Genomic DNA, 26,630 nt, shown 5'->3' with positions numbered 1-26,630 from the left:
CAATTTCACAGTACAGTCAGCATGTAGAGCCTGCATAGACATGTCAGTGTCAGCTAAGAGCAGTCAAGTCATTACAGCAGGGATACTAGAAAACACAAGCTAATTACTTTTTCTTAGAGAGATGGGCAGAGTGAAGTACAAATGAACTTAGAGATGACAATCTCATTAGAAGAGTCATATTAAAACTGTTGAACTCCAAGAAAAAGATTAGTCAATTTCAATACTTCTTGTGTGGCTCACCATTTATTAGATGGCTAGAAAATGTGAAGAAAACAGATTCAGTGTTCATAAGGAAGCTGAATCAAAGTGTTTCTACATATTGCCACTTATTTTTCATTTTTCTCTTATCCTTTTTTTTTTTTTGATAGCAATGAAAATCAGATAGAATAGTGTATATTTACTACTATTTTTTTTAAACCCTCGATGTTACCTTTTTCCAAATCCTTTTTTTCAAAGTAAATATACTCAATCCATGAAAGGCTTATAGTAGGACAATGCTGAAAGGTAGCACTGGCACTTGAAATTAAAGGATTCATTTGTAAATTGCAGATTAAAGCTTTTAAAAGTTAGCCACCACCTTCAAAAAGTTTTGAAAGTTAGACATCAGTTCAGTGATGGATACTTACTTTCAAATGTCCAGCCTTTTTTACAACAACTACTAAAAAAGATCAATCTTCTTTCTCATCCTGTCACCTCTACGTTGTGTTTTTGGGAAAACTGTCACAGTGCTTCAAATTGTCTCTTTTATTCTTCCTATTGAGCTCAGGCAAGTATCTCTTTGTCCAATGTATCACTGGACAAATTATAAGTGGAGGGAATTATTAGCAAACTGAAAGACTTCTCAGTGATGATTCTGTTTCTCTGATCTGCTAGCAGAAATTTTCTTCAAAGAAGATATTGGCAGTCTTTCCCATGTAAATCTCATTAAATCCATAGTCAAAAACATGACCTCCTACCAGACATGGTTAAGGCATTAAGAAACATCAGAAAACTTCCCAGATTTTACCCCAGTGACAAATATGTGAATAAGTTACATTCACAGTAAGAAATGCTTGTATACTTCTCCAACTAGCTAGAAATCTTCTTCCTGATAGGACCATAGTATGATAGATAATTGTTTTTCCTTGATGACTTGATGTAGATGGCTGCCATTCTGCTAGACATAGAGCATGGCTCTCACAGAAAAGTTTATGTTTACTGATGTTATGTATCAGAAACTGCAAAAAATGCCATCTATCAAACCTGTGTTGTGAGAACTCTTCTGCTATCATGCTTAAGTCTTCACAAAATTAATATCCCTAGTCCTACTCTTCAGGGCTTTTAATAGATTGAGAGTGGCCTGCTTTCCAGACTGCTTTTCATCCATGCTTCCTCAGTCAGAAATGCTGATTATCTAGCTCTGGAGACTTGCATGTCCTCCTGTATCTCAATGACAGAAAGACTTATATTTCCTCTTGAAACAAAGAGCCTGTTTTGGAGACAGGTGGAGGTCAAATGGACTTGGTTTTGCTTGAACTGTGAATAAACATTTTCATTAGAGATTATGTTAAATTAAAAGGAAAGGTAAACTGAAAATATTCTTCAAGCTGTAGACACTAATTCACCAAATGGAGATGAAGTTGTCCGGGAAGTTTGGGGTCCTCTAGAATATCTCTTGTGTTCCATTGTGAGTGCTGTCATAGGTTGCTGATAAAGCACATAGGCACACATATCTCTATCTTCCTGCTGCACTGCTGCACTGAACAAAGAATTTGTCTTCTGCTAACCAGTGTGAGACAGGTTTCTCTTATTAGTTATGAAACAGGCTTTTGTTTTTCTGTTTGAAGAAATCCTTCTTTAATTTTCTCTTCCATTTTCATGCAGTAGTTCTTCCTCAGTTCAAAATGAAAAGACATGAAAGCCATCCAACTAGGTATCCAAACAAAACAATCTTGTGTAAACCCAGTGGTCTTAACACAGCTAACTTTTGGCTCTAGGCTTTCATGTGCTGCAGCTGACTCACAGCAAGTGGGAAATACATTCCAGGATTCACAGTTCACCTCTGGTGATGATTGGTGTGTGGAATAGGAACAAAATTTAATTCAATCAGTGCCTTTATAACCCCTGCACCTTAAAAGTAATTGTTTTCTCTACATGCAGTAGAGAAAGAGAATGCAAATATATGTAATAAAATAAGAGGATGTTTAGCTCTTTCTTATATTTTAGTATCAGAAGACTAAACAGAAAACAAAGAAATCTAAAAGGCCTTTTCACGTTTTGTCACTGCCCAGGAAACAAATTATTGATGACAGAGCACATAAAGTCTCACCAGAGATTCCCTTCCCATGGAACCTTCAGAAATACATGGACTTGCCATCACATTGGCTGATAGGTTACTAAACAACTCTGGGGTACTAATATTAGAGATAAATGTATATTGCAAATTCTAGGTCTGAATTACCTAGAGCCTGCATGAGGCCTTTCTTAGGGCAAAGTGAGGGACATGAACACAATACTTTCTGAAATGGAGTTTCAAGGTTTACTTTATTTGACCTTGCTGTAAGTCATACAGCTTAGAGGTAGTAATTTCTTGACATTAGGAGTATGCTGTGTGTTGTCAGTGTATATGTTTTAGCATCATGTTATGAAATAGGATATTACTTTCTAGTATAAAAAGTTAGTTACAAGGCATTTGATTTTTAAAGCATCAATAATACTGAATATCATGAATAAATGCATTCAGTTGTAAGCATGCATGCAGAGATACATTGGCAGCAAATAGTTTTTCTGCTATAGACAAAGGCCCCAGAGGCTGTTATACATTGCTACTACCTGACTGAGATGTTCTTCTCTGATATACAAGACTTTTTAATGTACAGGATTAATAGCAGCAATACCAGCTGTTTTTACTAAAACCAGGGAAAACCCCATTGCTTTACAGTTACTCATCTGGGTTTAATTTTAAATAGTTTGCTTGGTAAAATGTTTTTAAGTGCAAAAGGTATATTTTACATGTGCACTTCTCCACCAATTCTGGAAGGAAAGTCATTGTGTGTAATTTCTGGTGCATTGACAAGTAGGTCCCTCGAGGCAATATTTGGCCTTTTTTCTGCGTATTTTATCCTTAATGTTGGCACCCCCTAAAATTACTTCAGTAAGAAAACTTGTTAGTCTGAGACGATGTGGATTCCTTTGCAAGCATTTGGTGGATAACACTGTCACTGGTTTAAGCCTTATGTGCATTCTTCAAAATCTGCATTACAGGGAACATCTGCTTTGTTGTTTGGAAAGTACTAAACATGATTACATTGGATGCACTGCACAGAGGAAAATACAGGCTGGAAGTGTATTGGCTGGTGTGAGGATGAGGCTAGAGTTAAGTCCAAAGGGAAACAGTATCCCCTTTCCAAAAACAATTGGCCAGTGGATTTGGCAGCATGGGTTTCTGAGTGTTTTTGAGACATACCAAGGTCAGTTGTAACAAACATTCACTACAGGCAAGCTATGGAAGAGAAGCTAGATACAAAGGGAGTAGGAGAAACAAACTTAGGGCTCATTTGTCTCCCACTGAAGTCATGGCTTATTTAATTCTTGCCCTTTAAATTTAAAGCAGCTGTTGCCATTTGAACTGCGTAACTGAAATATTTCAGCCACATGGTGGCAACTTTCCAGGCCACTAGCTTCATAAGCTTATATGGCCCTGGTATTAATAATACTTCTCTTCAGTAACAAAAGAATGTATCTTCGTGACCATCTTTTTCCTATCATGAAACCTTAGACAATCAATAAATTTTAATAATATCCTCCTCTGCAGAACTCTTAGACCAAATCCAAGTTATTCTTATCTAATCTTACTCAATTGTTTGCTTCATAAAATGCCTTGGTGATCTGAAATAGGGGAAAACTTTCTTTATAGGTATGCATCTTTTTCCCAGCTTACATGTCATACTCTTATATTAAAGAAAACTAACATTTTAATCCTAATATGATGAAACATAAGGGCCAACCTTCATGCTGAATGTCACTGAAAAGGTCTCTGAGGTGGTGGTAATCTAAGTCTGCAATGAGCTAACAATAATCCTGTGCTTGTACTGTGTCTACAGAGTGAAACAGTTCTTGGAAAACCATTTCACCCAACTCAAACTTGCTATATTTTGTTTCCTTCATGTTAACTATATTTTTTTTTCCTTTGTGGGGTTGATGAATAGATATCCCACTAGTAAGCAGCCGTCTGACCAGTGGAGTGTGTGGAGCTCCTCAGCCTGATATGTTTGCAAGTAATGATGGATCATTTAATATGGAAAATTGTAGTTCCTGGGGACAAGCACTCCACTTTTAAAGATGGTGATTGCCATACTAGCCACTATTTCAGGCTGGCAGGCATTGTACACTATTGTTCATGTTACTCCAAACAACTTTATCATGATAGTTCAGAGATATCCATTGTTTCATAAAACTAAGCGTGATAACCAGATGTAACATGGAAATGAAAAAAAAAAAGTGTGTATGCCAATACTTTAAATATGTTTTCTTTAGCTCCACATCCAGAAATTTTAAGTCATCTCCCACATGTAGGTAAGAAAGCTTCTGAAATCCCGAGTGTGTTCTCTGACCATTTCTTTTTTTCAAATACTTCAGTACAGATGGGCAGTAGGGTCTGGCTGAAGCTTTGGTTAAGTCAGTTTGAGTTGTCTACAGTTTCTCAGGGGCTTCATCTCACAGGGAGCTCACAGGGAGCTGATGATTTGGCCCTGTGGAGAAGAGCTGCTTTAAGGAGAATAGTCGACCAAAGCACTTTCAGGTACGCAGCTTGGGAAGGCACTATGTAGTCTCTTCAAACTATAAGCACACTTGAAGTCTTGTGGCTGTGCAAACTTCTGGACAGGGTCCACTTGCCCATGAGGCTGCCAGTTTGTGTGCTGGAGTATATCATAACAAAGACAGCTGCTGTAGGAGAAGGAAAATTCTTACCTCTTCCCAGCTACTCCACTGCAGCCACAGCCACTAGCTCTAGTGCAGGGCTTCCACGCTCTCAATGCTTTGAGTTCAGTATACAACCATTGCTGTCAGGTGCAGCACCTTCTCAGCTGAAACAAACAATCTTGATAACTGAAAAAAACCTCTTTTTATGTGTTTACTTCTTAGTGTTCATGACGGATGATGCTGGTGTTGCTAAACAAATCCGCTACCTTCACTGCCTTTTATCACATGAAATTAAAAATTGAAACAAATTCTTCCAAGCATTTAGGAATTTAAAGATTCTTTGCTGCAAAGCTGAGACATTTGTTTGTTGGGTTTTGTAATGCTATTAGAAACTGGCTAATTGCTTTCCTCTGGGTCTAAAGTTTGATTACAGATTAATATTTCAGCTTTAAATATGTTCTTGAAGAGAAAGGTTATGCAATTTTTAGGCTGAAGTGGCGGTAGTGGAAGAGATCAAAACTCTTGAATTTGTTTTAAGAAAAATAATCATTTTATTCTACACTGTGTAACATATATTCCTATCTAGACATACATATGGTATGTGATGAGTATGGCATAAAACTTCTCAGAAAGAGAAGAGCAAGCTTTTTTTTTCATTTAATGCTGTTATTCATTGTAGGGAGCAACTTATATAGTCAATCTTGCAGTAACATCCGCTCCATGCTGAGTGTTCTGTTTCTAAGAAAGGTCCCCTGAGTAACTGAGTAACAGAATTGGCATTCTGTTGTGGTTATGTTACCACATAAGTTTTGAAAATTCAAATGTTGTTAATCGTTTTGGCCTATAAAAGCATGTTACATTCACAAGTACAGGTATAGGATCATAGTCATAAAAAAGCATCAACTTATTATAGTAATCTTGTTTAAGTATTTTAGTCTATAATAATCTGTAATGGTCAATTAGCAGTTCATCAAACAATGTACTACATTTTATTAATCCAAGATAATCTGTGTCACAAGTGTGTTTTTGATAGGAATTTTTACAAATTACAAAAATTAAATTCTGGAGTGGCTGCATGCTCCTTAAAAGATCCTATGCATTTCTTTCTGAATAAGGAATATACAGCTGAACATTTGGTCATTCCATTCATTTATTTAATGCCACTGAAAGTGCAATCCCTTTGTTGTCTCGTAGATTCTTTGATTTGAGAGTTTAGTGCATAAACAAAGCAAAGCAAAAGTACTTGGACAATTTTGTATGTCCAATATACATACAAAGACTCAGAGTTTGATTTATTTGTAGAATCTTTTGTGTAAACACAGTTCATACATTCAAAGATTCCAATTTAGACCTTATTTTATAAATTTCAAATCTTTCTCAAGGAGGTATACTTTTAAAAAACTAGTCAATTTTCTCAGAAATAATATTACCCGATTTTCCCCATTTCCATGGATGGAAGCTCACAGTTCCAGTCACAGCATATTTTAGGTAACAGTGTTTTTAAAAACAAGACATGGGCTTTTTGTCTCTTCCACCCAAAATTACTTATAAGAATTATTAAAATGGACATCCAACAACACTTTAAAATTTCAAAACAAGACACACCTAGTTATCCAAAAAGTACTATGGAAAATACCAGACTAATTACAGTAAAAATAAAGAGAAGCTCATGTTTCTAATGTGTATGAACAAGTTAATATACATTATCAGTGAATACAAATTTGTAATTGCACAGTATTTGCATAATACTATATAATTTAGTTGCTACAATGGCAAAGAGAAATACTGGCGTCTTGTGGCATTGACAACGTGTTTAGAAAGTAGTACATAAGCTATCAGAAAACAACAGTATGGCAATTTGAATTACAGTTGGAAATAGCCTACATGACTTGAACATACTTGCATGCAAATTCTGGATAATGACTGTGTAATAATTTCTGCCATTTCAGTAAATGGTATGTGCCATACCTTTGTGAGATTTGCACACAACTGATTTAAGAGTGACATGAAGCAAGCCCATTCTGCTGCCAAAATATGTCTACATTTACACTTACAGGCACATACACAGAAGCACAGAACTGTATCAGAAGAAAATCTCACACAATTATCAGTGAAAATAAATCCCAATGTATATTTTAATTTAGTTTTATAAGTGCTAATAAATTAGACTACTGTTATAGGCATTCATTTAAAATGGGAAAAGGTAGCCCAAACTGAATGTCAAGTTGAACATGCGCCAGCAGTGCCCAGACAGCCAGGACAGCCAGGTGTGTCCTGGGGGCATCAGGCACAGCATCTGCAGCCTGACAAGGGAGGGCATTGTCCTGCTCTGCTCTGTACTGGGATAGTCTCACCTTGGGTGCTGGGGGCAGTTTTGGGCACCAGAATGTAAGAAGGTTATAAAGCTATTAGAGAGTGTCCAAAGGAGGCTGCAAAGATGGTGAAGGGTTTGAAGGGAAAGTCATACATGGAGCAGCTGAGATCACTTGTCATGCTCAGCCTAGAGGACACTAAGGGAAGACCTCATCACAGTCTGCATCTTCCTTCTGAGGGGAGCCAAGGGGCAGACACCAGTCTCCTCTGTGGTGACCAGTGACAGGATCTGAGGGAATGGCCTGAAGTTGTGTCAGGGGACTTAGGCTGTATATTAGGAAAAGGTTCTTCATCCAGGGGTGGTTGTGCACTGGAGCAGGCTCTCAGAGATGCGGTGTAATCCTTGGGGCTGTCCTTTTAGCGCCAGGAGTTGGATTTTGATGATCCTTCCCAGGATACTCAGGATATTCTATGATTCTGTGATTTTATGTTGAAAATAAGACCATGAAAATCAGGTTTTGGATGAGCCCTATGAAGTGCACCAATCCTGTAGGTCCATACAGTTTCTATTTTAAGTGTTGGACACACAGTACCTGACCCCATGCCTCTGACTGACCAAAGCTTCCAGCAAGAATGATGGCATTTTATTCCTATCCAGTGTGGCAGTTTTCACCAGGAATGTACCTGCACTTGCATCCTGTTTTCCTGTTTGCTGAATTTCACAACATTTTGAGAGTAAAGCTTGAAATTAGCTTAGCGAAGAACAGATTCACATGAATTCAAATATAATATTTATGTTGTCTAATGCTAGGCTTTTCTCTGTTTTTTGGAAAAGCATTTTCAATCCATTGGATTTTCCACTGTAGATTCTTGTCTTTTAAAAATATTTAATTGCAGCTATTACCAGTGGAGCTTTCACACAAAGATATCAAATTTACATAGTGATAGATATTACACACATATGTGTGTATATAGATGCATGTATAAATTGACATGCATACATATCTCTGTGTGTATATATACACAAATATATAAAATAAAAATACAAACACAAATATTTATATATGCACACCAAAAAGTATATCTTCAAATACATACATGTGAATGTATAGTTATATATGTATTTTTTAAGTTGAGCCATGTGATTTTATTGGAGGCAGCAGTCCTACTTAGAGTGCTCTTCTCATCAGTAGTTTTGGGGTACCAAGCAACACACCATGAACACTAAATAAAAGTTCAAATTCTCTTGTGTCTCCTGCCAGGAAGGGTCCTCCTTCCCCGTCTCACAGGGGATCACAATCATATTGCAGTATCTGAAATTGGTCCCCTATACGAGAAATTATCATAATCCAGGCCTAAATTCTAATGTCTTCACCCACAACCTTAGTAATTAAATTATAGTAATGGCATTGGTTTGATTAAACCATGCCATTAGTCTCTCAGTTTTACCCAAACTGAATTCTGTGAGGTGTTTGAAGAGGGTGATACCTTGGTAGTTCAAGGATTGAGTCTAATTTCTCAGTTGCATATTACTTCTTCACAAGTGATGTATTGAATCACTATTGTCTTAAACTTGTTGTTTTTATTGGGTTTAAACTCCTTTTAACTATTCCAATGTAAAGCCAAAAATAAATGTTACTGAGATTTTCCAGCTTACAAGTTATTTGTAATTGCATCATGCTGTTAAAGCAATGGAATTCTGTATCATATGCAGTTTTTCCAAGACCCAAAAATCATATTAAAGAGTCTTAGCAGTTATGGTGTTATTGCAATGAATTTGCTTGCCATTCTCTTTTTCATTATAAAAACATGATGGCATGTAAAGACTCTTCCATCAAACAACAAAGAACTGTTAAATGTGCTTGTAATACATGTGCGAAAACCATCATGAATAATGTTATGTGAAGGTACAGATGAATGAACTGGCTGATTATTCAAGAGTTATTATTCAGGTTTGCACACCTGGAGGCATAGCTCCCCAGGAAAAAAAATGTTTGCCTTGAAATAATGTCATCATTTGTTTTAGGCTATTTGATCATTCCATGGAAGGATTCAAAAACTGGGAGTTTATGACTACTCACTGCTGGAGTGAAAAAGCAGCAGGTGATTGGATCTTGGAAATCTGTGACACTCCATCTCAGCTGAGAAATTTCAAGACTCCAGGTAGGACTCTTAACATTTATGAGGGCTGGGTGAATTCTGAAAAGTCCTTGCTGTTTTCCACCTTTTATTTACAGCTGGAGCATCTCACTGGTTTTAGTGTGAAGCCATAGCTGGAAAGAGCAATGTTCTAAATTTAAATTATCAATGCACTCTTCATTTTTATGTTGCTGTTATTTACTTTTTAAGATAACATGATTCACTTTTATTCTGAACTTATTTCTCTGGGGTTTTTTTTAGACAATCTGTTTAAAAAAAAATTAACATGCAGATCAGTCTCACTCAATCACTGTTGATAGAATTCAATGAGAATTTTGGTTCTTTATTTCTACTGTACTTTAGCTGTGTCATGTTCCAATAGCTAGTCTCAACTTTTAAAAAAAGGTTCTTTGTCCAGCCATCAAATCTATTGTCTTATCACCTGACTCACTAGTCTACATAACATGATTTTAGGTTTTTAGGGTAGTAAACCAGCAATCACAAGCCAAAATTTGAAAAGCTTTTACACAATATGTGATTGACATGGTCTTCTAATGAAGACCAAGATAAAGTATGATTTGCAAAATTTATGTGCAGAAAATGTCTTCTAGACTCTGGTAACTTTTTACACCATTGCTAGTGTTATTTAAATTCTAGCTGTATAGTCATGTGGTTAACTTTAGGCGCAGCATTTTGTGAATCTTGATTATCTTCCGCTAGAGCTCTGAAAGAAAACACCAACATTGCCAGTGTTTTAAATTTCACTTTATCACCACTGATGGCTTCTCACCATAGTTTCCCAGCTATGGTTTGATCTTAACTAAATGATGTTAAATGCACCACTAAACAAAAAGCAAGGTTTCCAGTACACTAAAAAGGGGTACTCACTAAATGTGTCTCGAAAAGCAGCCGCAGAGTATAAGCAAATCTGGTCAGAAATTCAGGAGAAGGTTTTCTGTTTGGGTTTTTTTTTAATTTTCAATGCTTTAGAATTTCATAGAGGGGGAGGTATTAAGCAGCAAATAAGACATTTCATTTTAATCAAATTACTGAAAAGAGACAAAAATCAAGTATTTTCAACTCCATTTTACACTTGTCATTCCTGACACATCCAGGAACATCTCTGGTGCGAAGGACAAGTTAGAGTAGCTCTTCACCTTTGTGTGTACTGGAACCATTGTTTCATCCAATAGGCATGAAGGTACAACCACATAGCAACATATTTCAACTATTTCCCTCTTCCCAGACACACACCTTGCACTAAAAACGAGGTAGCCTGGAGCCATTTTGCAAACTTTTAATCTGGGCAATTCTCCAGCTATATTGTCCAGGCTTTTTACATCATCAGGGCGATCTCAAAGTGGCCTGCTACATTTCCAGCTTTATACTTCAAGGCCCATTTCTCCACACTCCTACACACTACAACTACATATGTAGTTGTATAGGTTTATTGATTTCAATACATTACATATACTCTCTCAGTGCTACAGTAGCTAATCTAATGGAACTGATTTCCTTTCCTCCATCAGAACTAAGGCCTAAAGATGCAGGTCTGGAAAAGGCACAGTAAGGCTAGGGGATTGGGAGAAAGTATGTCTGCAAAACTAGGGGTGTGGAGGAAGCTGATCTACTGAAAAAATCCTGCTGGAGAGCTCTACTTTGTTTTAACCACAATGTAAAACACTGCATGAGACTAGTTTGGTTTTTATGTGCATTTGGTTTTCACAAGATGCAGTGTGGTTGTGAATTTGGATCCTGGTTCATTGTATACTGTCTAGTAATGTATCCCCCATCTTTCTAGAGCAGTGGTTGCCCTCTGATGAAAGCTGTCCAGTAACTCTTCTGTTCAAAAAGATTTGGAAGTGCCTGCCATATATTAGTGGTGGATAAATTCAGCTGTTTGGGCATATCGGGATTAGTCTCTGCACTGAAGAGAACATGAAGTAAACAAAAGGTGCTTAAACGTAATTTATGCCTGGTGCCTCTCCAGTTCATGGTGCCTCTCCAGTTTATCACCATAGCCTGCAGTTTATCACAGTGATATCATCATCATGCCTGTTTCTTGTTTGTGTTCTGTGCATGTGTTTACTCAGCTCTTGAAAGGTCTTTTAAGTAATTAAGAGTTGCCATTTTTCTGTAATCAAATTAAAAAGAATGACCCAACATGTCATCATATCCCTGCATTGGCAAGGTAATGCCACACCTATTACCTGAAAAGAAATCAAGAGTCCAGTTCATAAAAGTAATGCATGTGATTTCTACATTTAATTCTGTAGAGTTTATGGAGGTGGATATATATTTGCTCTGAAACATTGCAATATGCCCTTTCTTCTATAGATACAACATGGGACCTTTGTTGCACAGTCTAAATTCTAGCAGGGAAAGGATTATTCTAGCCATATTAAATGATGGAATCAGCCAAAAATGAGGAAAGAAAGATTTTGGCTTAAATGTGCATACTTTGTTTATTCATTATAAAAGTGTGTGTGTGTATGTATATATACTTAGGTATTGAAATATTGTCATTGTACCAATTAAACCCACCTTGAGGCAGTCTTCATTTATTTGCTGGCAAATCACCTGAATTTTTCTCCTCCTTATTTACTGAAGCATTTTCTTAAAAGGCAACTAATCTCCTGAGAAACCCTACATTATTCCCCATACTGCCCTTTTGCATTATATATGCATTCAGAGTAATAATCCTTCCTGCAGTGATGTTAGTACAAGATCTTCTGTATGTGTAAAATCTGAATGCAATATGCTATGCCTTAGGAGCATCTTTATCTGTGGTTATTTGTAGTAGGTTCTTGCAAATAGTTTTACCAGTGTTCTGGGAGAAATAGAAAAAAACATATTTTTCTATTTGAGTGAGTTTTTGCTCATAATAAATGGGGATAAAAAGATCTGAATAACTTAGCGAAACACACTTTTTTTTTTAAAATTGCATCCAATGTATTATGATTTGTATGCTCTGGAAGTGGTCAGAACACCAAAAAAGGCAGGGAGTGGACATGAAGAAGATGTATCTTTGAAACGGCTGTAGAGATGACTGCATAGCTGGTTGAAAATTATCTCCCTGTGTGACTTCATTTTAAAAAGAAAAGTGCCATTAAGGAAACAGTTGGATCAGTCTAAGGAACATCAAGATGTAACTTGATTCCCACATGTCTTTAAAGGAAGAAAATGCATGATTTGTCTCTTTTTAATCTAATGGGTCTTTAGGAGTTACATGTCTGTGGGTAGGAGAAGAAATTGAAAACAAAGTGTATCCAATTTTACAGCCAAGGTAATTAGCCAATAGTTTGGCAGCAGGTATGGTAGATTCATCAGCGGTTAATTTTTTTATTCAAGATCAAATGTCTCTTTAAAGAAAGTAATAATTCAGATGTGAAAAGTTGAAAGGTACTGTGGGACACAACTGCCACATGATGTAGTCTCTGCTTTGCAGTTTCTACTCAAAAACTGAGTATACAGCAGAGAAGGTTTCATATGAAGTGCAGAAATTTTTGTCTCAAAAAGATTAAATTGGATTGGCAAGAGACATAGAGATAACAGAGATTTCCATCCTCATCCCTAATATAAATCATTTAAAAGAATTTGCTTGTGATCTGTCAGGTAGTGTATTTGGTTATTGTTGCTTACTGCTAGAAGCATGCATGTACAAGCAGAGAGATACTTGTCTTTGTCATGTCAGTGGAGGCTACCAAATGACCTTGGGAAAAATACAGAAAATCACTTTTAAAGGTCAAATTTATTTGATTGTACAGATTGAAAAGTCCAAATGAATAATATTTCGAGTTAATGAATATCATTAAAATGAAAGAAGAGGAAGATTGCTTGAATTTAATTTTACATGAAGTATACTACATTATTCTCTTGAGAAGTGTCATACCTGGATTACATTTCTCATTAAATAAGAAGTTCTCCTTGTGAAGAGTTTTAACCACAAAACAGCCTCCAAAACAGGATCATTCAAATTCTCCCTGCTTCTCTGATTTCTCTTTGTTCTAATGAAAATTTGACATTTACAACTAGCTCTTCCAGGACAGATTAACATAACCAAGATGTTGTGCTGATACAAACTTTCGTTGCGCCTTTTCAAGCAGGGATGTGTTTTTTATACATCTTTTCTTTAGACATTATTTCAGGCCTGAGTGTTTTTGCTCTTTCTCCAAATTTTTTCACCTAGTAGTATAGAGAGAAAGGTTGGGACTGAAAGTTCACCCCTTATGTTCTGATAGCATGAACTGATGACTTGATACACCTTTATCTTTTTATTCTTGCCAAAAAAAAACTTACCAGAAAGTCAGAACATGCTTCAGGTGGCCAGATGTTTTTTTCTGTCTTCACTCAAATATTAAGAGGATAAAATATTAGTGGTGATTGCAGACGGTGGTGTGATATATCTGCCAAATAATTAGCCCAAATAAATTAGAAATTATGCTGATTTGAGGGGGACCGTGATGTTCTTCCATGGAGATTTTAAGAGTAGGTGTTTTCTTGTTCATCAAGTTATGTCCTAAAAGTCAATGAAAGGTTCTTTTAGTAATCCCTTTCCTAAGTCAGAATTCTGAATACAGCTACTTAGCTAAAAGATCTCAAATAATAATTACTGGACAATTAATAGTGTTCTGAGGGGAAAGTGAAATCCAGAGCAAAACCACCTTATGCAGTACCATGTACATATTCCAAAAACTGTATGCCCAGATGTTTTGTTTATTGTTTATATTGAGTTCAGCCCATGGTGCTGATCTTTACTAGATCTACAAGAAATTGGAGTGCAATGAAAATACAGTGTAAAGATCTGATTGAAGGAAATATGCTTTCTCAGGTTGTATTAAAACAGCTATTGCACTTGGAAAAGAATGTCTTCCACACCTACTCATAATAACATGCTTAAAAGTTACATACTTTCGTAAGACACAGAGAGGAGAAGTAGTTCTGAAAACAGTTTTATAATACTTAACTTCCAGGCAAATTGAAAGAGTGGTCCTTAGTACTGTATGGAACATCCATTCAGCCTTACTCACCAAGAAATGATTTTTCCAAAGTGGAAAGAGTGCGCTCCAGTCCAGTTGAAGACCCTACAGAAGATTATGCAACAGATGACTATTCAGGTGTGTACATTCATTTTCTCTGTTTGTGCATTTACTGAACCCTTAATGTCTTTAAGGATGACCTGAGAATCTGCAGATGTAAAATGTTCAGTGAATTGGATTCTTCGCTGAACATGAGAAGTACTTTTTTCATCATTGAAAGTTGGGCGTATGAGTTTGCCTGCATAGAGTTACGTATTTTTAAGCTACACTTTTAAAGCTTTTATATGAAGCAAAGTCAGCACATTGATTCAGGAGTGATCAGTGATCCTGAAAGTTGTAACATCACCCACAGTCCTTGTTTATCTGCATAAAGGCAAGACTTGATAATTCTCTCCTCCCATAGAAGGAAGGATCTATTTGAAAACTGTAAGAGCTAAATCACAGAAAATACTAAGTTGGAGCAGATCCAAAGCATTATCAAGCCTAATATGAGTGCAGGTGAAACAGAGGACTTGGGAATCAGCAAGTACTACCTGAGGCTTTTGTAGCCTGTAGCAGCACAGAGCATGAGGGCCCTGGTGTCTGATTCATGGGGTCATGGTAGCCACTTGGATCAGCTGATATTCACTTGGGAACCAGAGCAGCCACTGATCATGATATTTGTGTTGTCCTTCTTTTTAGAAGTAATTTTACTAATAATTCCTAATTATGAATTACAGAGGTCTTTACACATTTCCAAATTAAATGAGGATGTCATACTTGTTTAAAAGCCTTTTTTCTGAATTTTTGAAGTCAAGTCATGCAGGTATTCAGGAAACCTCCTTGTCCAGCCATCCAGGAGCCACTCCGGAAGTCATACTCTCAACAACTGAGCTAGAACCAAGGCCCCTTCACAGCTGTACCTCCCACACTCACATAATCAGGCCAGGTTTCCTCACTAGCTCAACCCTAGTTTTCCCATAGCAGAGTCTCAGACTTCCCAATCCCTAGAAAAGCTTAATCTTGGTGCAATAACTAAATAAAAACATAACAGCTTGAGCAGAGTGCCTCTGAGGAAGGACTCTGAACAAGGGAATCCTTGGGCCTTTTTACCCTTACAGTTTTAGCACATGGAAGTCTCAGGGTCTTGGCTCTTGGCTGTGTCTCTACATGTCAGGTCACCCAACTGGTGACATAGGTCCCCATGTTGTTTTTTATGCAAAGGGTCTGCACAGCCTCTTGCTTGGAGCTTCTGCCACCCAGAGCTCAATCTTGAGCTCACAGTACAAGTAGCAAACCAAGCTACCTGTGCTAGATGTAGTCCTCAACGGAGGGAAACAGAGTAATTGCATTCCGCAATAAAATACTGTGATTTAAGGTTAAATGTCCCTTAAATTAGAAGTTTTAATTCCTTTGTCGCTCTGTATTCTGTTTTTTTACAGGTCCCTGCAATGCAGAATGCAGTAAAGTAGGGTGTGATGGGCCAGGACCAGATCATTGTACTGACTGTCTGCACTATTACTACAAATCTAAAAACAACACAAGGTAAGAGAAAGAGAAAAAAACTTCACTTCATTGATTTCTTAGTATATCTATCTTAACTTTCTTTTCTCTTTCATTGCAGTCATGGATAACTAATTTCCCCCTGATTTTGAAAAATTTTCTTTGGAGTTAAAAAAAACCCCAAACACTAGCTAATCAGAATTTAAAATACAGCTGTGGAAAACGCTTCTCTGATTATATCCCCACCTCTTTTTTTTCTATAAGAAGCTTTCTCTGTATATATACATATTCATAGACTCTTATAGCTACTGCAGCTGATGTGATTAGGTGAACAAGATAGGAAGAAATGTAGATGATCGAAAATTATACTGTAGACTGACAAGACATATGCTGGTGAGGAGGTAGCATGTGTAGCGACATAAATGCAAGAGAGTCAGCTTGATGCAGTGCTTTGAAGGGTTATATCTTAGTAAGTACATGATCATTAGAAAGGCAACAATGCTGAGAAATACTTCTGCTTTGCAGTCATGGTCCAGGAATGTGGTGGCAGGTTATTTCATTAACAATTCTGCCTTCTCTTCCCTGCTGTCTGCAGGATCTGTGTTTCGACCTGCCCACCTGGTCACTACAATGCAGACAAGAAACGATGTAAAAAATGCTCACCCAATTGTGAAACCTGTGTTGGAGGCCATAATGACCAGTGCATGACCTGTAAATCTGGCTACTACCTGAATGAAGTAACCAATAGCTGTATTACCAACTGCCCTGATGGGTTTTACCTGGACAAGAGTTAGTATTTCTTGTTGGTTTTCTTTTGCGGGCTACAGAATTTCATCTGGGGAGGTTGCTGGAATGGTTATGAGCAGGAAAAGTGTATGTTGATTTCTTATCCTATTGCTTTTGTTAAATTGTTGCCAAGTGTGATCAAGAACGTCCTGAATGATCTTCCTTTATTTTAAAAACCATGCTTATGCTGGGCGTATCTGGGAGTAACAGTAGCAGAACCAAGTCAGCTGAAGGACAGCAAAAGTTATCACTACTTGGAGAAGGGATAGACAGCACCCATTCTGACCATGATTCCCCATTTAGCCAGATTATATGGGACCAAAAGTGAGAGCTGAGACACTGGCTGTGGCCAGTTGACCCAGAGCTCTACCACAAAAAGGCTCTTCAGATGTAACATGGTTGCACATAATGTTTCTGACAGACCTATGCATCTCCAGAGTGATGTCACTGCCCAAGAGCAGTAATCCTCAGCCATGATAGGTACCTGCCTTCAGCTTCTTCCTGTGATTGCCAAGTAGACTGTCCATTTTTAATTTCCAGCTTTGGCTAACAAAAATACTTAGACATATATTCAAATGGGCTTAAAACTGTTTGTTATCTTTAGACCCTCGTTAGAAGATAAATATATTCTCAGGAGCTTTGTTCATCTAGGTACCTAACATTCTGCTTTCTCCAGCATGAAGCTGTGTGCTTGTTTTTGAGAATTAGTAAAAAAAATTAGTCCTACCTTAATTCCAGCATTTTCACTGTGAGAACTTCAGTAAAGAGAACTCTTTCCCGTACAAATTAAGATGGATAGATGAAAATTTAGGATTAAATGGAGAAATAGAGTTTTTCTTCTCAGAATGGTATGTGTCACTCACTGCCTGTCAAAAGACAGCAGGGCTGAAGAGAGAGAGGGATTTCTTGAAGAAGGAATCTCCAGAGATAAAAAACCAGCTGTTAAGTAATTTATATATTTACTTTGTTAAGATCATATCTGTTTATACAGGTGTGTCTTTTAGCACCAAATCAGAAAGACAGGACAGACTGCTAGCATGGAAGGTGTAAGATTGCAGGACAGTCTCCAGAATACATGGCAATTATTAGTGTATATTACTACTATATGAGAACGTGACTTAAGTCCATATTATAAATAGTGAATGTAACTTTTAAGTGTTTATGAAAAATTTTTAATGGCCGCAAAACATATTTTTTTCTCAGGGTGCAACTTTGACTTCAAATGTGTGGAAATATTGTAAACCATTTGATATTTGATGGGAAAAGCTAATGATAGGCACAATTTTGCTGGTTTAGTCTAGCTTGATGTTGATGTCAAACTAGAAAGTAGTAAGTCATGTAATAATATATTCATACAATTTTATCAAACAAAACTGACCAAGGTTTTCTGGTTTGTTTTCTTTTTTTCTCTTGTAGATAAGATTGTTTGTCGTAAATGTAGTGAAAACTGCAAGACCTGTGTTGAATTCCAAATCTGCACAGAATGCAAACATGGCCTTAGGTAAGGAAATTATGTATGTCTCTAAACATAGTATCTGAAGAGGTAGACAAGGCTGTAGATACACAATGAAGAACATCAGATACCTATTTAACTTTGCATGGCCCTCATTTTGTCTGTACCAATGCTGTTTACTCTTGTTTAGTCTGTAATAGTGATCCTGTGTGCCCATTTGACTGACAACAGATTTTTAGAAGGCCTTTCATATCAGGTAACATAAAAGCCACAGTCATGTGGAAAGCTGGCTTCTTCAATTTTTGACCAACATTATGTCAGTCAAGGATTGTTTTAGAAGTAGAGCTAATGAATTGTATTAATCTTTCTGGTTCATTCATGTGGTAGTTAGAAATTATTTTCTTATCTTTATTGTATTTCTTCATGTATTCAGCCATTCACTTACCTCAAGTACCTGAGGCTCAATTCTATTACAGTGATCATATATTTTAAACAGCAGGTGAGATTTTTTTCCTTCAGAGGGGAACTTAATTATTCTTTAAAATGATAGATAAACATACAAAGCAGCAGTACATATTTCAAGCTCCTTTATAAAGAATGACCTTTTGGTCCAAGTAGCAAAGGGCAAAACTCATGCAATATTCATGACAGACTGTATGGTGGCTTAGTGCAACAAAAATGTGAAGTCAGTATTCAGTATCTGTAGGTATTCTTTTGAATACAAGTATTGTGTTAATGTTTTAACACTGAGGTTTCCTGTTGCATTAAAGTGGTTTTCATCTTTTCATAAAAGCTGAATGTTTGCTTCTAGAAGATCAATAGCTGGGTTCCTTTATTGAAATTGAATTACTAAACAAAATTTAAAACCTAACCCTCATGTTTTCTTGGGCAATTTTAGCAAATAGAGAGTCATTTTTGGTAACATTTTTTTAAAAATGTCTGGTTATATCAGATAAATGGAGCCTTTCAGGACATGCATTTCACATTCCATAGTTGTTCCATACTTTCTGCATTTTCTTGGCAGAGGTATCGATGAGCAGGGCCTTCCTTGAGTGGGTCTTGAGAGACCTGAATTCCAGATCTACTCTGTTACTGGCCCATTAAATAAACTTGGGCAAATTATTTTCCCATCTGTAAAAGCATGATAATGCTATGTGCATTGTAAAGCTCTTTGAGGTATGTTGCTGAGGAAAAACAAGATAAAAGCAGAGCCTGTGAAGTTTTGTCGCATTCCTAGTTTATTTTGTAAACTAGGAGTGAGTACAATTTTGAAAATTGTCAGTGGTGCTGAACTTACCTGGCTATTGCTGGATCCAATCTGTAAAAACATGGTTAGCACTCAGAGTGGGAAAGTCCAGAGCTGATGAGCATTTTTAGAGAAAGTGTTAGATTGGATGAATCCTGAGATTCTGCAGAAAATGGTAAATATGGGAGAGAGGTCCTAGTTTAAAAAAATTAATTTCAAACAAACAAAAATAAACCAAACCCCTGCAATCTGCTATAGGCACCATATAACATGAAAGCAATAAACAACTTCAAGGAATACATAAAAATATTACTTGTTACTAACATTTTTGTGCTCTCTCAAAAGTGCCTGCAGGCAGAATACCTCTGTCTATAATCTCAGCAAATCTCACAAGCCACACAGAACTGGCATTCAGTTGACGGGTCCCTTAGCATTTTTTTTAATGCTGATCCTGTGCCAAATTCCTCATGGATAATTGCATTTTACATGCCTAAATTTTTTGTGCTGTTTGTCATAGTTCATTTTTTTTTCTGTCCCCTATTACTTCGTAGTATTTACAAGGAGTTTGTAAACAGATTCGTTACTTCACCATGGGCAAAACTGCTTTGCATTCCCTCTTTAAGTGATTGGTGTCTCTAAATTTATGAACTATGACCATTGAAAGAAGCTGAATGAATCATAACATATGGGTTGCTTTTTGATTAAAAGAGAATTACTGGATTGTGCACGATCTTGTTGTCCTCTGTTGCCATTATCTGCTCTGTGCTTTTTTTCCTTTTTATGATAGTTTGCATGGCACCAGATGTGCTATCCGCTGTGAAGAGGGAAAATACCATAATGGCAGAGAATGTGAACCATGCCACCGTTCCTGTGCAACATGTGCAGGTACCCCACTGACATTTGTCTTCATTCCTTGATTTTACCTCTGATTTTATTCCGCTATATATCACAGTTACAGTATAGCATCATTGTTTACATGTGAATCCTTCATTCTCTTAGTAGCTTTTAATTACATTTTAAATATGACAAACTTCTTTTAACTAGCATAGCAATCTAAATTTTTAATTGAAAGCATTTATAAATTCCTTTCTTTTTTCTTTTTATTTTATTTTTTTTTATTTTTAAAATTTTAGTAGAACTTACTATGATTTCCATTATTGACTTCCATTTTCTTCCAGGGATGGAATAGTGACTGGTAGATTTTGTGGGAGTTTTAGAACTGCAGCCATTTATTTCAGAAAAAGATACACTAAAATGATGTCACTGTTTATTTTAACAATGTACCTGCCTTCTTAACATTTCTCTTCGGACTAAGGTGCTGGAGCTGATGCCTGTATAAACTGCACGCAGGGTTACTTTATGGAAGATGGAAGATGTGTGCTGTCCTGTAGTAGTGGTTATTACCTTGATCACTCCACTGAAAGTGGATACAAAAGCTGCAAAAGGTATGATCAGTGGCTGATATAGCTGATATTTAGCAGTATATTAGCTATTACTGTGTTAGAAATGTTCATACTTATTAGAAGATAAAACACTGTTAACATCAAAACATAAATAAATACTTAATATTAAGTAAATAAGAAAAATATATTATTTTTGTTGTCATTATTATTATATTATTTATATTCATACAGATCCTATAAAAGTATTTTTTCTGGTATATGTGTGTGACCTTCCCTTTAAAACAGCCTGTAGTGAGCCTGTAAGTAGATTTGCATAGAAGCATAAAATTTACAAATCTGACAGAAGATCTGCATTTGTTAATAGCAAACAAAAACAATCCAACTACAGGTTTTTTCATTGCAAGTTAGTTACTATTTATAAAGACCATTTCAGTTCTTCCACTGCATATTCACAAACATAGCATGGGTAGATTCTAAACTACTGTCCAGTATAGTTTACCTGACTCAAGTGCACAAAAAGCTGGGCAAAGTTGTGCTGTGCAAGGAAGGAATATTTTTTCTATTCCATGCTTTGTTAAACAAATATCATTTGTTGCCCTTGGAATCATTTATTGTTGACTCAGATATAAGTTCCGGGCAGGAATGGAATCCCCATGTGTATCAGAGTGTTCTGCATAAAAAGACAATCAATATGTAATGAAAAGACAATGGAGCGAGATGGGTGATGAAGGGACTAGGCATCATGTCAGTCATTTCTATCCTGTGGCTTTAGTTCATGCCTTTCACATGCACATGTTTGCACCATCAGCTTGATACTTTTGCTGATTATTTATGCATAGTTGCAACACACTAGAATAAGACAGCTGTGTACTAAAAACTCTGGAATAGCAATTTGTTGATGGAAGGAAACAGGACTGAGCTGCAGGGGTAGTCATTTATTATCAAAATTAGAAGTAGTAATAATATAGTACCTTGTACCTCTAGAAAGAACAAACGAGTCCTTTGCAATACAAAAGAGGTCTCCCAGGTAGCCTTATATTTGGTGAGGCCAGCAGGCCAACTCCTGCCCTTGTCTTTCAGATGCGATGCCAGCTGTTTGGATTGCAGTGGCCAAGGAGACAGAAACTGTACAAGCTGTCCAAGTGGCTATAACCTAGACACTGGTGTCTGTGTCATTGGAACAGTATGCAAGGATGGTGAGTGCACGTCTCTGAAAAGATCAATTTTATCACTGCCAGTTTCTTCTTTTACATGTATCGGGTTGGTTTGGCCTGCTTTTCTTCTTAAGTATGGGTTTTAAATTTTTCAGATGTATAAAAAGGAGAAATTTACATTTGCATGTGTTAGCAAGATTAGTCACACCCACTTTACCTGAATTTTCCTAAAATCATTTTCCACCTTGCCAACAACCTACTTTTCCTTCCTTAGCATTTGTTCAAAAGCCATTGCTTTCAACAGATTTTTATATGAGGACCCTAGAGTACTATTAATAGAATTACATTTATCTATCTCAGCACTTTAAACTGTGAAAATGCTGGTAAGTAAAAACGATTTAAAACACCCGTAGGATTGCTTGACTTGTGTGAAAGGGTAGTGAGAAAAAAACAATTCTGAAATAGGGAACATACAGTTTAGGGTGGAGATTTGAACTTCCTCCGAATTCTCTGTGGCAACCAAGATAGCTTTCTCATTGCATATGATTGTCTTAATTATTCACCAATAATAACTCCTTTTAAATGTCACAATTTCAGAGACACTTAGATAACATTGTACTTCCCTAAAAATGTTACCTTGTGAATTACTTGTAAATAGAGTCTAACAGCAATCCAACAGGAAAATTATATCAGAACAAAGTCTGGGAAGATACTGACATCAGATATAGTAAAAGCTAACAGTGACTCTTGGGCCCAGCTTATTTCCACTGGATTTACTAAGAGTTAAAGAAGACTTTAAAAGGAAAGAAGAAAGAGCACAGGTGTGAGTCTTGTTCCTGTGGACCTTTGCACTGCCTGTTGGAATATAGGGTTCCAAACTTTGAAAAGTATCCTGTTCATTGTAAAGCTACATTGCAGATATTGGTAAACTAGTCATGAGCCCTTTTCATGTCTGGACATTGGAAGAGTTATTGTCTTAAGCAAGTCCAGAATAGGACAGATGTACGTAGACAAATTAAGAAATGTAATGCTAATATGGTATTGCAATTGATTTCTGCAATGCAAACATTTGAGATACCAGTTTTGTCTTGTACAGCTGCATAAATCTATCTTCATTTGTACGCATGCAGCCTCAGTCACATACCCCGTAGTTCCTGAGGGTGAGGAAACCCGTCTCACCACCATTCTTCCAAATGCAGCTCTCATGGAAGGGAAGCACATGGATGTGCAGGCCTTCAGGCTCTTGCAGTGCACCATGCTGGGTCACATCACACGACACGTGTTCTCAGCAGTCTAGGGTAACAAGAAAAGTCCAGGAGGGCTTGGGGTTTTTTCTGTTAATTTACAAAAGCAGAGAGGGTCTCATTTCAATGCCTTACAATCAACTCATTCTCCAGGATTTGCATTTCTATGCAAATGTTTTACTCTTTTTCTGTAGTTCGATTGTTTTATTCTTTTAATTCATAAAAATTGAGAGCAAATTCCTTTGCTGTAAATATCACTGTATTCTAATTATTCTCTTTCTAATCTTTTTTTCCTTTTCATAAATGGATACCAATCATTCCCTGTTGGACCACACAATATCTCTTGCTGAAAAAAAAAATGCTGTTGACTGAAATTCCTTTTGATGGACCAAATTTCCTACTTGTTACCTGCTCCTGAGTGGTCTCTTCAACCAAATCTGCATGTCTGACCAATTAAACCTTCCTCCATTGTACACGCCGTGCTCTCCAAACCTTCAACTTCCCTTCCTTCCCTTGCTGCCACCCTCTGGAAGCCACGGAAGAGTCCTGGGCCGAGGGAGGATTCTGTATGCTGGTGAAAAAGAACAATCTCTGCCAGAGGAAAGTGCTTCAGCAATTGTGTTGCAGAACATGTAAACAAAAGGGGTGAACTGACACCTCCCAGCATCCTCCTCCTCCTGTTGACTTACAGATTAATTCATATTACTGAAAAAGGAAAAAATAAAGAAAGAAAAAGAAAGCAAGCCACCTTTTTCCCTCTCCCCCCTCTTTGTCTGGGGAGATGGCGAACTGTTTGTTGGAACTTAAATGGAAAAACTACAACAAGCCTACCTTTCATAACTGGGTGTCTAGAGCTGAGCATCCAGGATCACAGAGTCAGTATTGTGTGACCAAAGCATTTGATGCCAAAATTAACATTTAACTCTTGATTTGATTTCCTGTCAACCTTAGGATAATTCCCGTTTTTTGAAGGTTCTTTTTCTTCCCTTCTTTCCTGCTTCTTTCCACTTCAAGATGTTTAAATAGTGTTTCAAGAATACAACACAAGTTTACATGGATTAAAACTAAACAATACAAAAAAATTGCATTAGTCTTTTTTTGTGCTGTATGCTTTGACAGGGGGAACTTGAGTTCCTGAGGGGATCAGAAACATCATTAGTGCAGGACTAAGTTCTGCCCCTTTTTACTAACACTATTTTAAAAAATGGAAAGTGAACATTTCTGCACACATTTCTTTCTTACTTCCTCTACTGTATGCTTTTTTTTGTATCACATGCAGTATGTATATATGTTTGCCCAAAATGTGGTTTTGGTCATATAGATTTCATTTTTAGACAGGTGGCTTATTAACAGATATACTAGGATTTTTATTATATTTTTTTAAATTGTCAAAGCTATTTCAAATAAACATAAGAAACCCATTGTTCCTGTAGTGGACAAATTTAGAATATGCTACTTCCCTTGATTTGCATAAGTGAGAGTAATGTATATGCTCAGAAGTCAGAAAACATTGCTAACATGTAAGAAGTATTCATAAATTATTGTTGTCTTGTAATGTTCATTTAAAAAGGGGATATTATCATACAGATATGTGGAACTGTTTCATAGTGCCCATATGTAAATGCCAGTGTGACTATATACAACAGGATGTGTTTACAGGACTGGATTTATAATTGTGCCAAATACACCTCCAGGAAAAATTGCATATAGGGCAATAAATCAGTGGTTCTCTTGGTTCCATGATGGGCCTAAATATGCTTTTAACTGCTCACAGTAGAAATTTCAGCAGGAATAGTCCTGCTAAGGCCAATGGAGTTACCTCACTGTAAAATAGTCCTGAGTGATAAGAGAAGTGGCCCCAGCCTCACTCTTTTTCTACCCAGGCACATGGCTGCCAGTACAAATTTCTGTTTAATTTGTCCTCTTCAGCTTCACTCAGCATACTGTTCAAAAGACAGTTATTTCACAGAAAACAGCAAATTGAACTTTAAAGATACTGTTTACTGGGGATAGTACTTAAAACATGCAAAATGTCTTTCTCAGTTAGCTTTCCAGGACATACAAACAGAAAATGGATTTCAGCTGTTTAAGCATGTAAGTCCTGGGAAATAAAGGGGATCAAATATGACTGTGGATGTTTTACAAACTAATTCAAACCTTTAGAGGTAATGTCCTCTTAGCAGAGAGCAGATAAACTATTTCAGCCTGGTTCACTATGAGAGAGTGCAGTCAAGCTCCTTTGGTGCCCATTACAAATTTCCTGATAAACATTCAAATTTGTGCTAGTTTCACTACTAGTCTGTTACTGCCTCATTTCTCAGTATAGCGTGTTTAAATAGAACATAATGCTTTCAAAGTTTAAGTTAATATTATATATGTTATATATAAATATATATTCACTATTGAGATTTAATTATGTAATGGATTGTAAAGAATCTGTTTGGATACTTACAAATGTCTCTAACACTATTATAGAGAAGAAATTAATAACTTTGTTTTCTTTAAAAAAAAAAACTGACATTGTTATAACGAAATCCATTTTTACTGAAAAAATACTGTACATGTGTAAAATGTTCAGTTGTTATTTGTAAAATAGGGTAGTTCTGTTGTAATTGATATTGGCCAAAATCAATGTTATTCCATATTTTATTTTTTCTATTAAATTAACCTAAATTCCTGTTCTTTTGGTCTGGAAAAACATGTTGCTCCATATGCTAAACAACTTTATTGAGGGATGTAGGTAGCTCTGTGGTATAGAGCGCTTAGATACCTGGGCGTTTAATTTTATTACAGACTTCTTTTAGTTTAAGTGATGGAATTTTTGATTGCAGGAATACCTGATTTAAGTGGAGATCACTTTTGTGTAGTAACAGTACAACCATATCTGAACACTAATGGGTAGCAATGTTGACTTCCTCTGATCTGTAAGAGTTTGTGATGGATCTAATCTGTTGTGTGTTCAGGATTAAAAATCAGAATTTGTAACTACCTATTGGCTCAGGCAGTTAAGAAGGAAGGTCTCATCATTGCAGTCATGCAGAGTGGCCACTTGCAGAGTGTGGTGTCAGTGTCTGTTGTCGTGCTTGCCTGCAGTGCAGCTCAGGTCACAGCCAGAGTGCCCCTTCGACAGTGCCCCTCTGTCCTTGCAACACCACAAGGGGGCGAGCTCCTTCCCTGACCTCAGTTGATGCTCGTATTCATTTCCCACTTAGTCCCACAGCCTGAGTGGAGAGCAAAATAGCAATTTATCCAAGGGTCAGTATGTTCAGATAGCGTTTTAAGCACATTGGGGGCCATGTAAAAAATTTCCTGAAAAAAACCCCACCACTTTCTGGCCTTAGACTTCTCATTGTCACTGACCTGTTTTGACCTGGTTTCAAAACAAGGAGTTAGTCATCATCCCCCGGTTTCCCTGTCAATCCCCAGAAGCATGCATATGTGGGATGGCGGTTCTTAGCAGTACTTTGGT

At 36.8% G+C, this 26,630-nt stretch overlaps 1 protein-coding gene across 1 annotated transcript in view; it reads left to right on the top strand.

Annotated features, from left to right (window-relative positions):
- PCSK5 (proprotein convertase subtilisin/kexin type 5) overlaps positions 1-25,497 on the top strand; it is a 171,280-nt gene extending 145,783 nt beyond the window's left edge. Inside the window, exons 13-21 of the mRNA XM_084225783.1 lie at positions 9,242-9,378; positions 14,328-14,471; positions 15,815-15,917; positions 16,471-16,664; positions 18,078-18,162; positions 20,148-20,245; positions 20,676-20,805; positions 21,844-21,959; positions 23,695-25,497. Of these exons, the coding sequence (XP_084081909.1) occupies positions 9,242-9,378; positions 14,328-14,471; positions 15,815-15,917; positions 16,471-16,664; positions 18,078-18,162; positions 20,148-20,245; positions 20,676-20,805; positions 21,844-21,959; positions 23,695-23,810 (1,123 nt within the window). The 3' untranslated portion in view covers positions 23,811-25,497. The remainder of the gene's footprint in view (positions 1-9,241; positions 9,379-14,327; positions 14,472-15,814; positions 15,918-16,470; positions 16,665-18,077; positions 18,163-20,147; positions 20,246-20,675; positions 20,806-21,843; positions 21,960-23,694) is intronic.
- Positions 25,498-26,630: the final 1,133 nt, after the last annotated feature.

Source organism: Fringilla coelebs, assembly GCF_963513975.1.
Source record: "Fringilla coelebs genome assembly, chromosome: Z".
Classification (NCBI taxonomy): domain Eukaryota; kingdom Metazoa; phylum Chordata; class Aves; order Passeriformes; family Fringillidae; genus Fringilla; species Fringilla coelebs.
The sequence above is the reverse complement of the archived record's forward strand: the minus strand, read 5'-3'. Positions and strand labels throughout refer to the sequence as shown.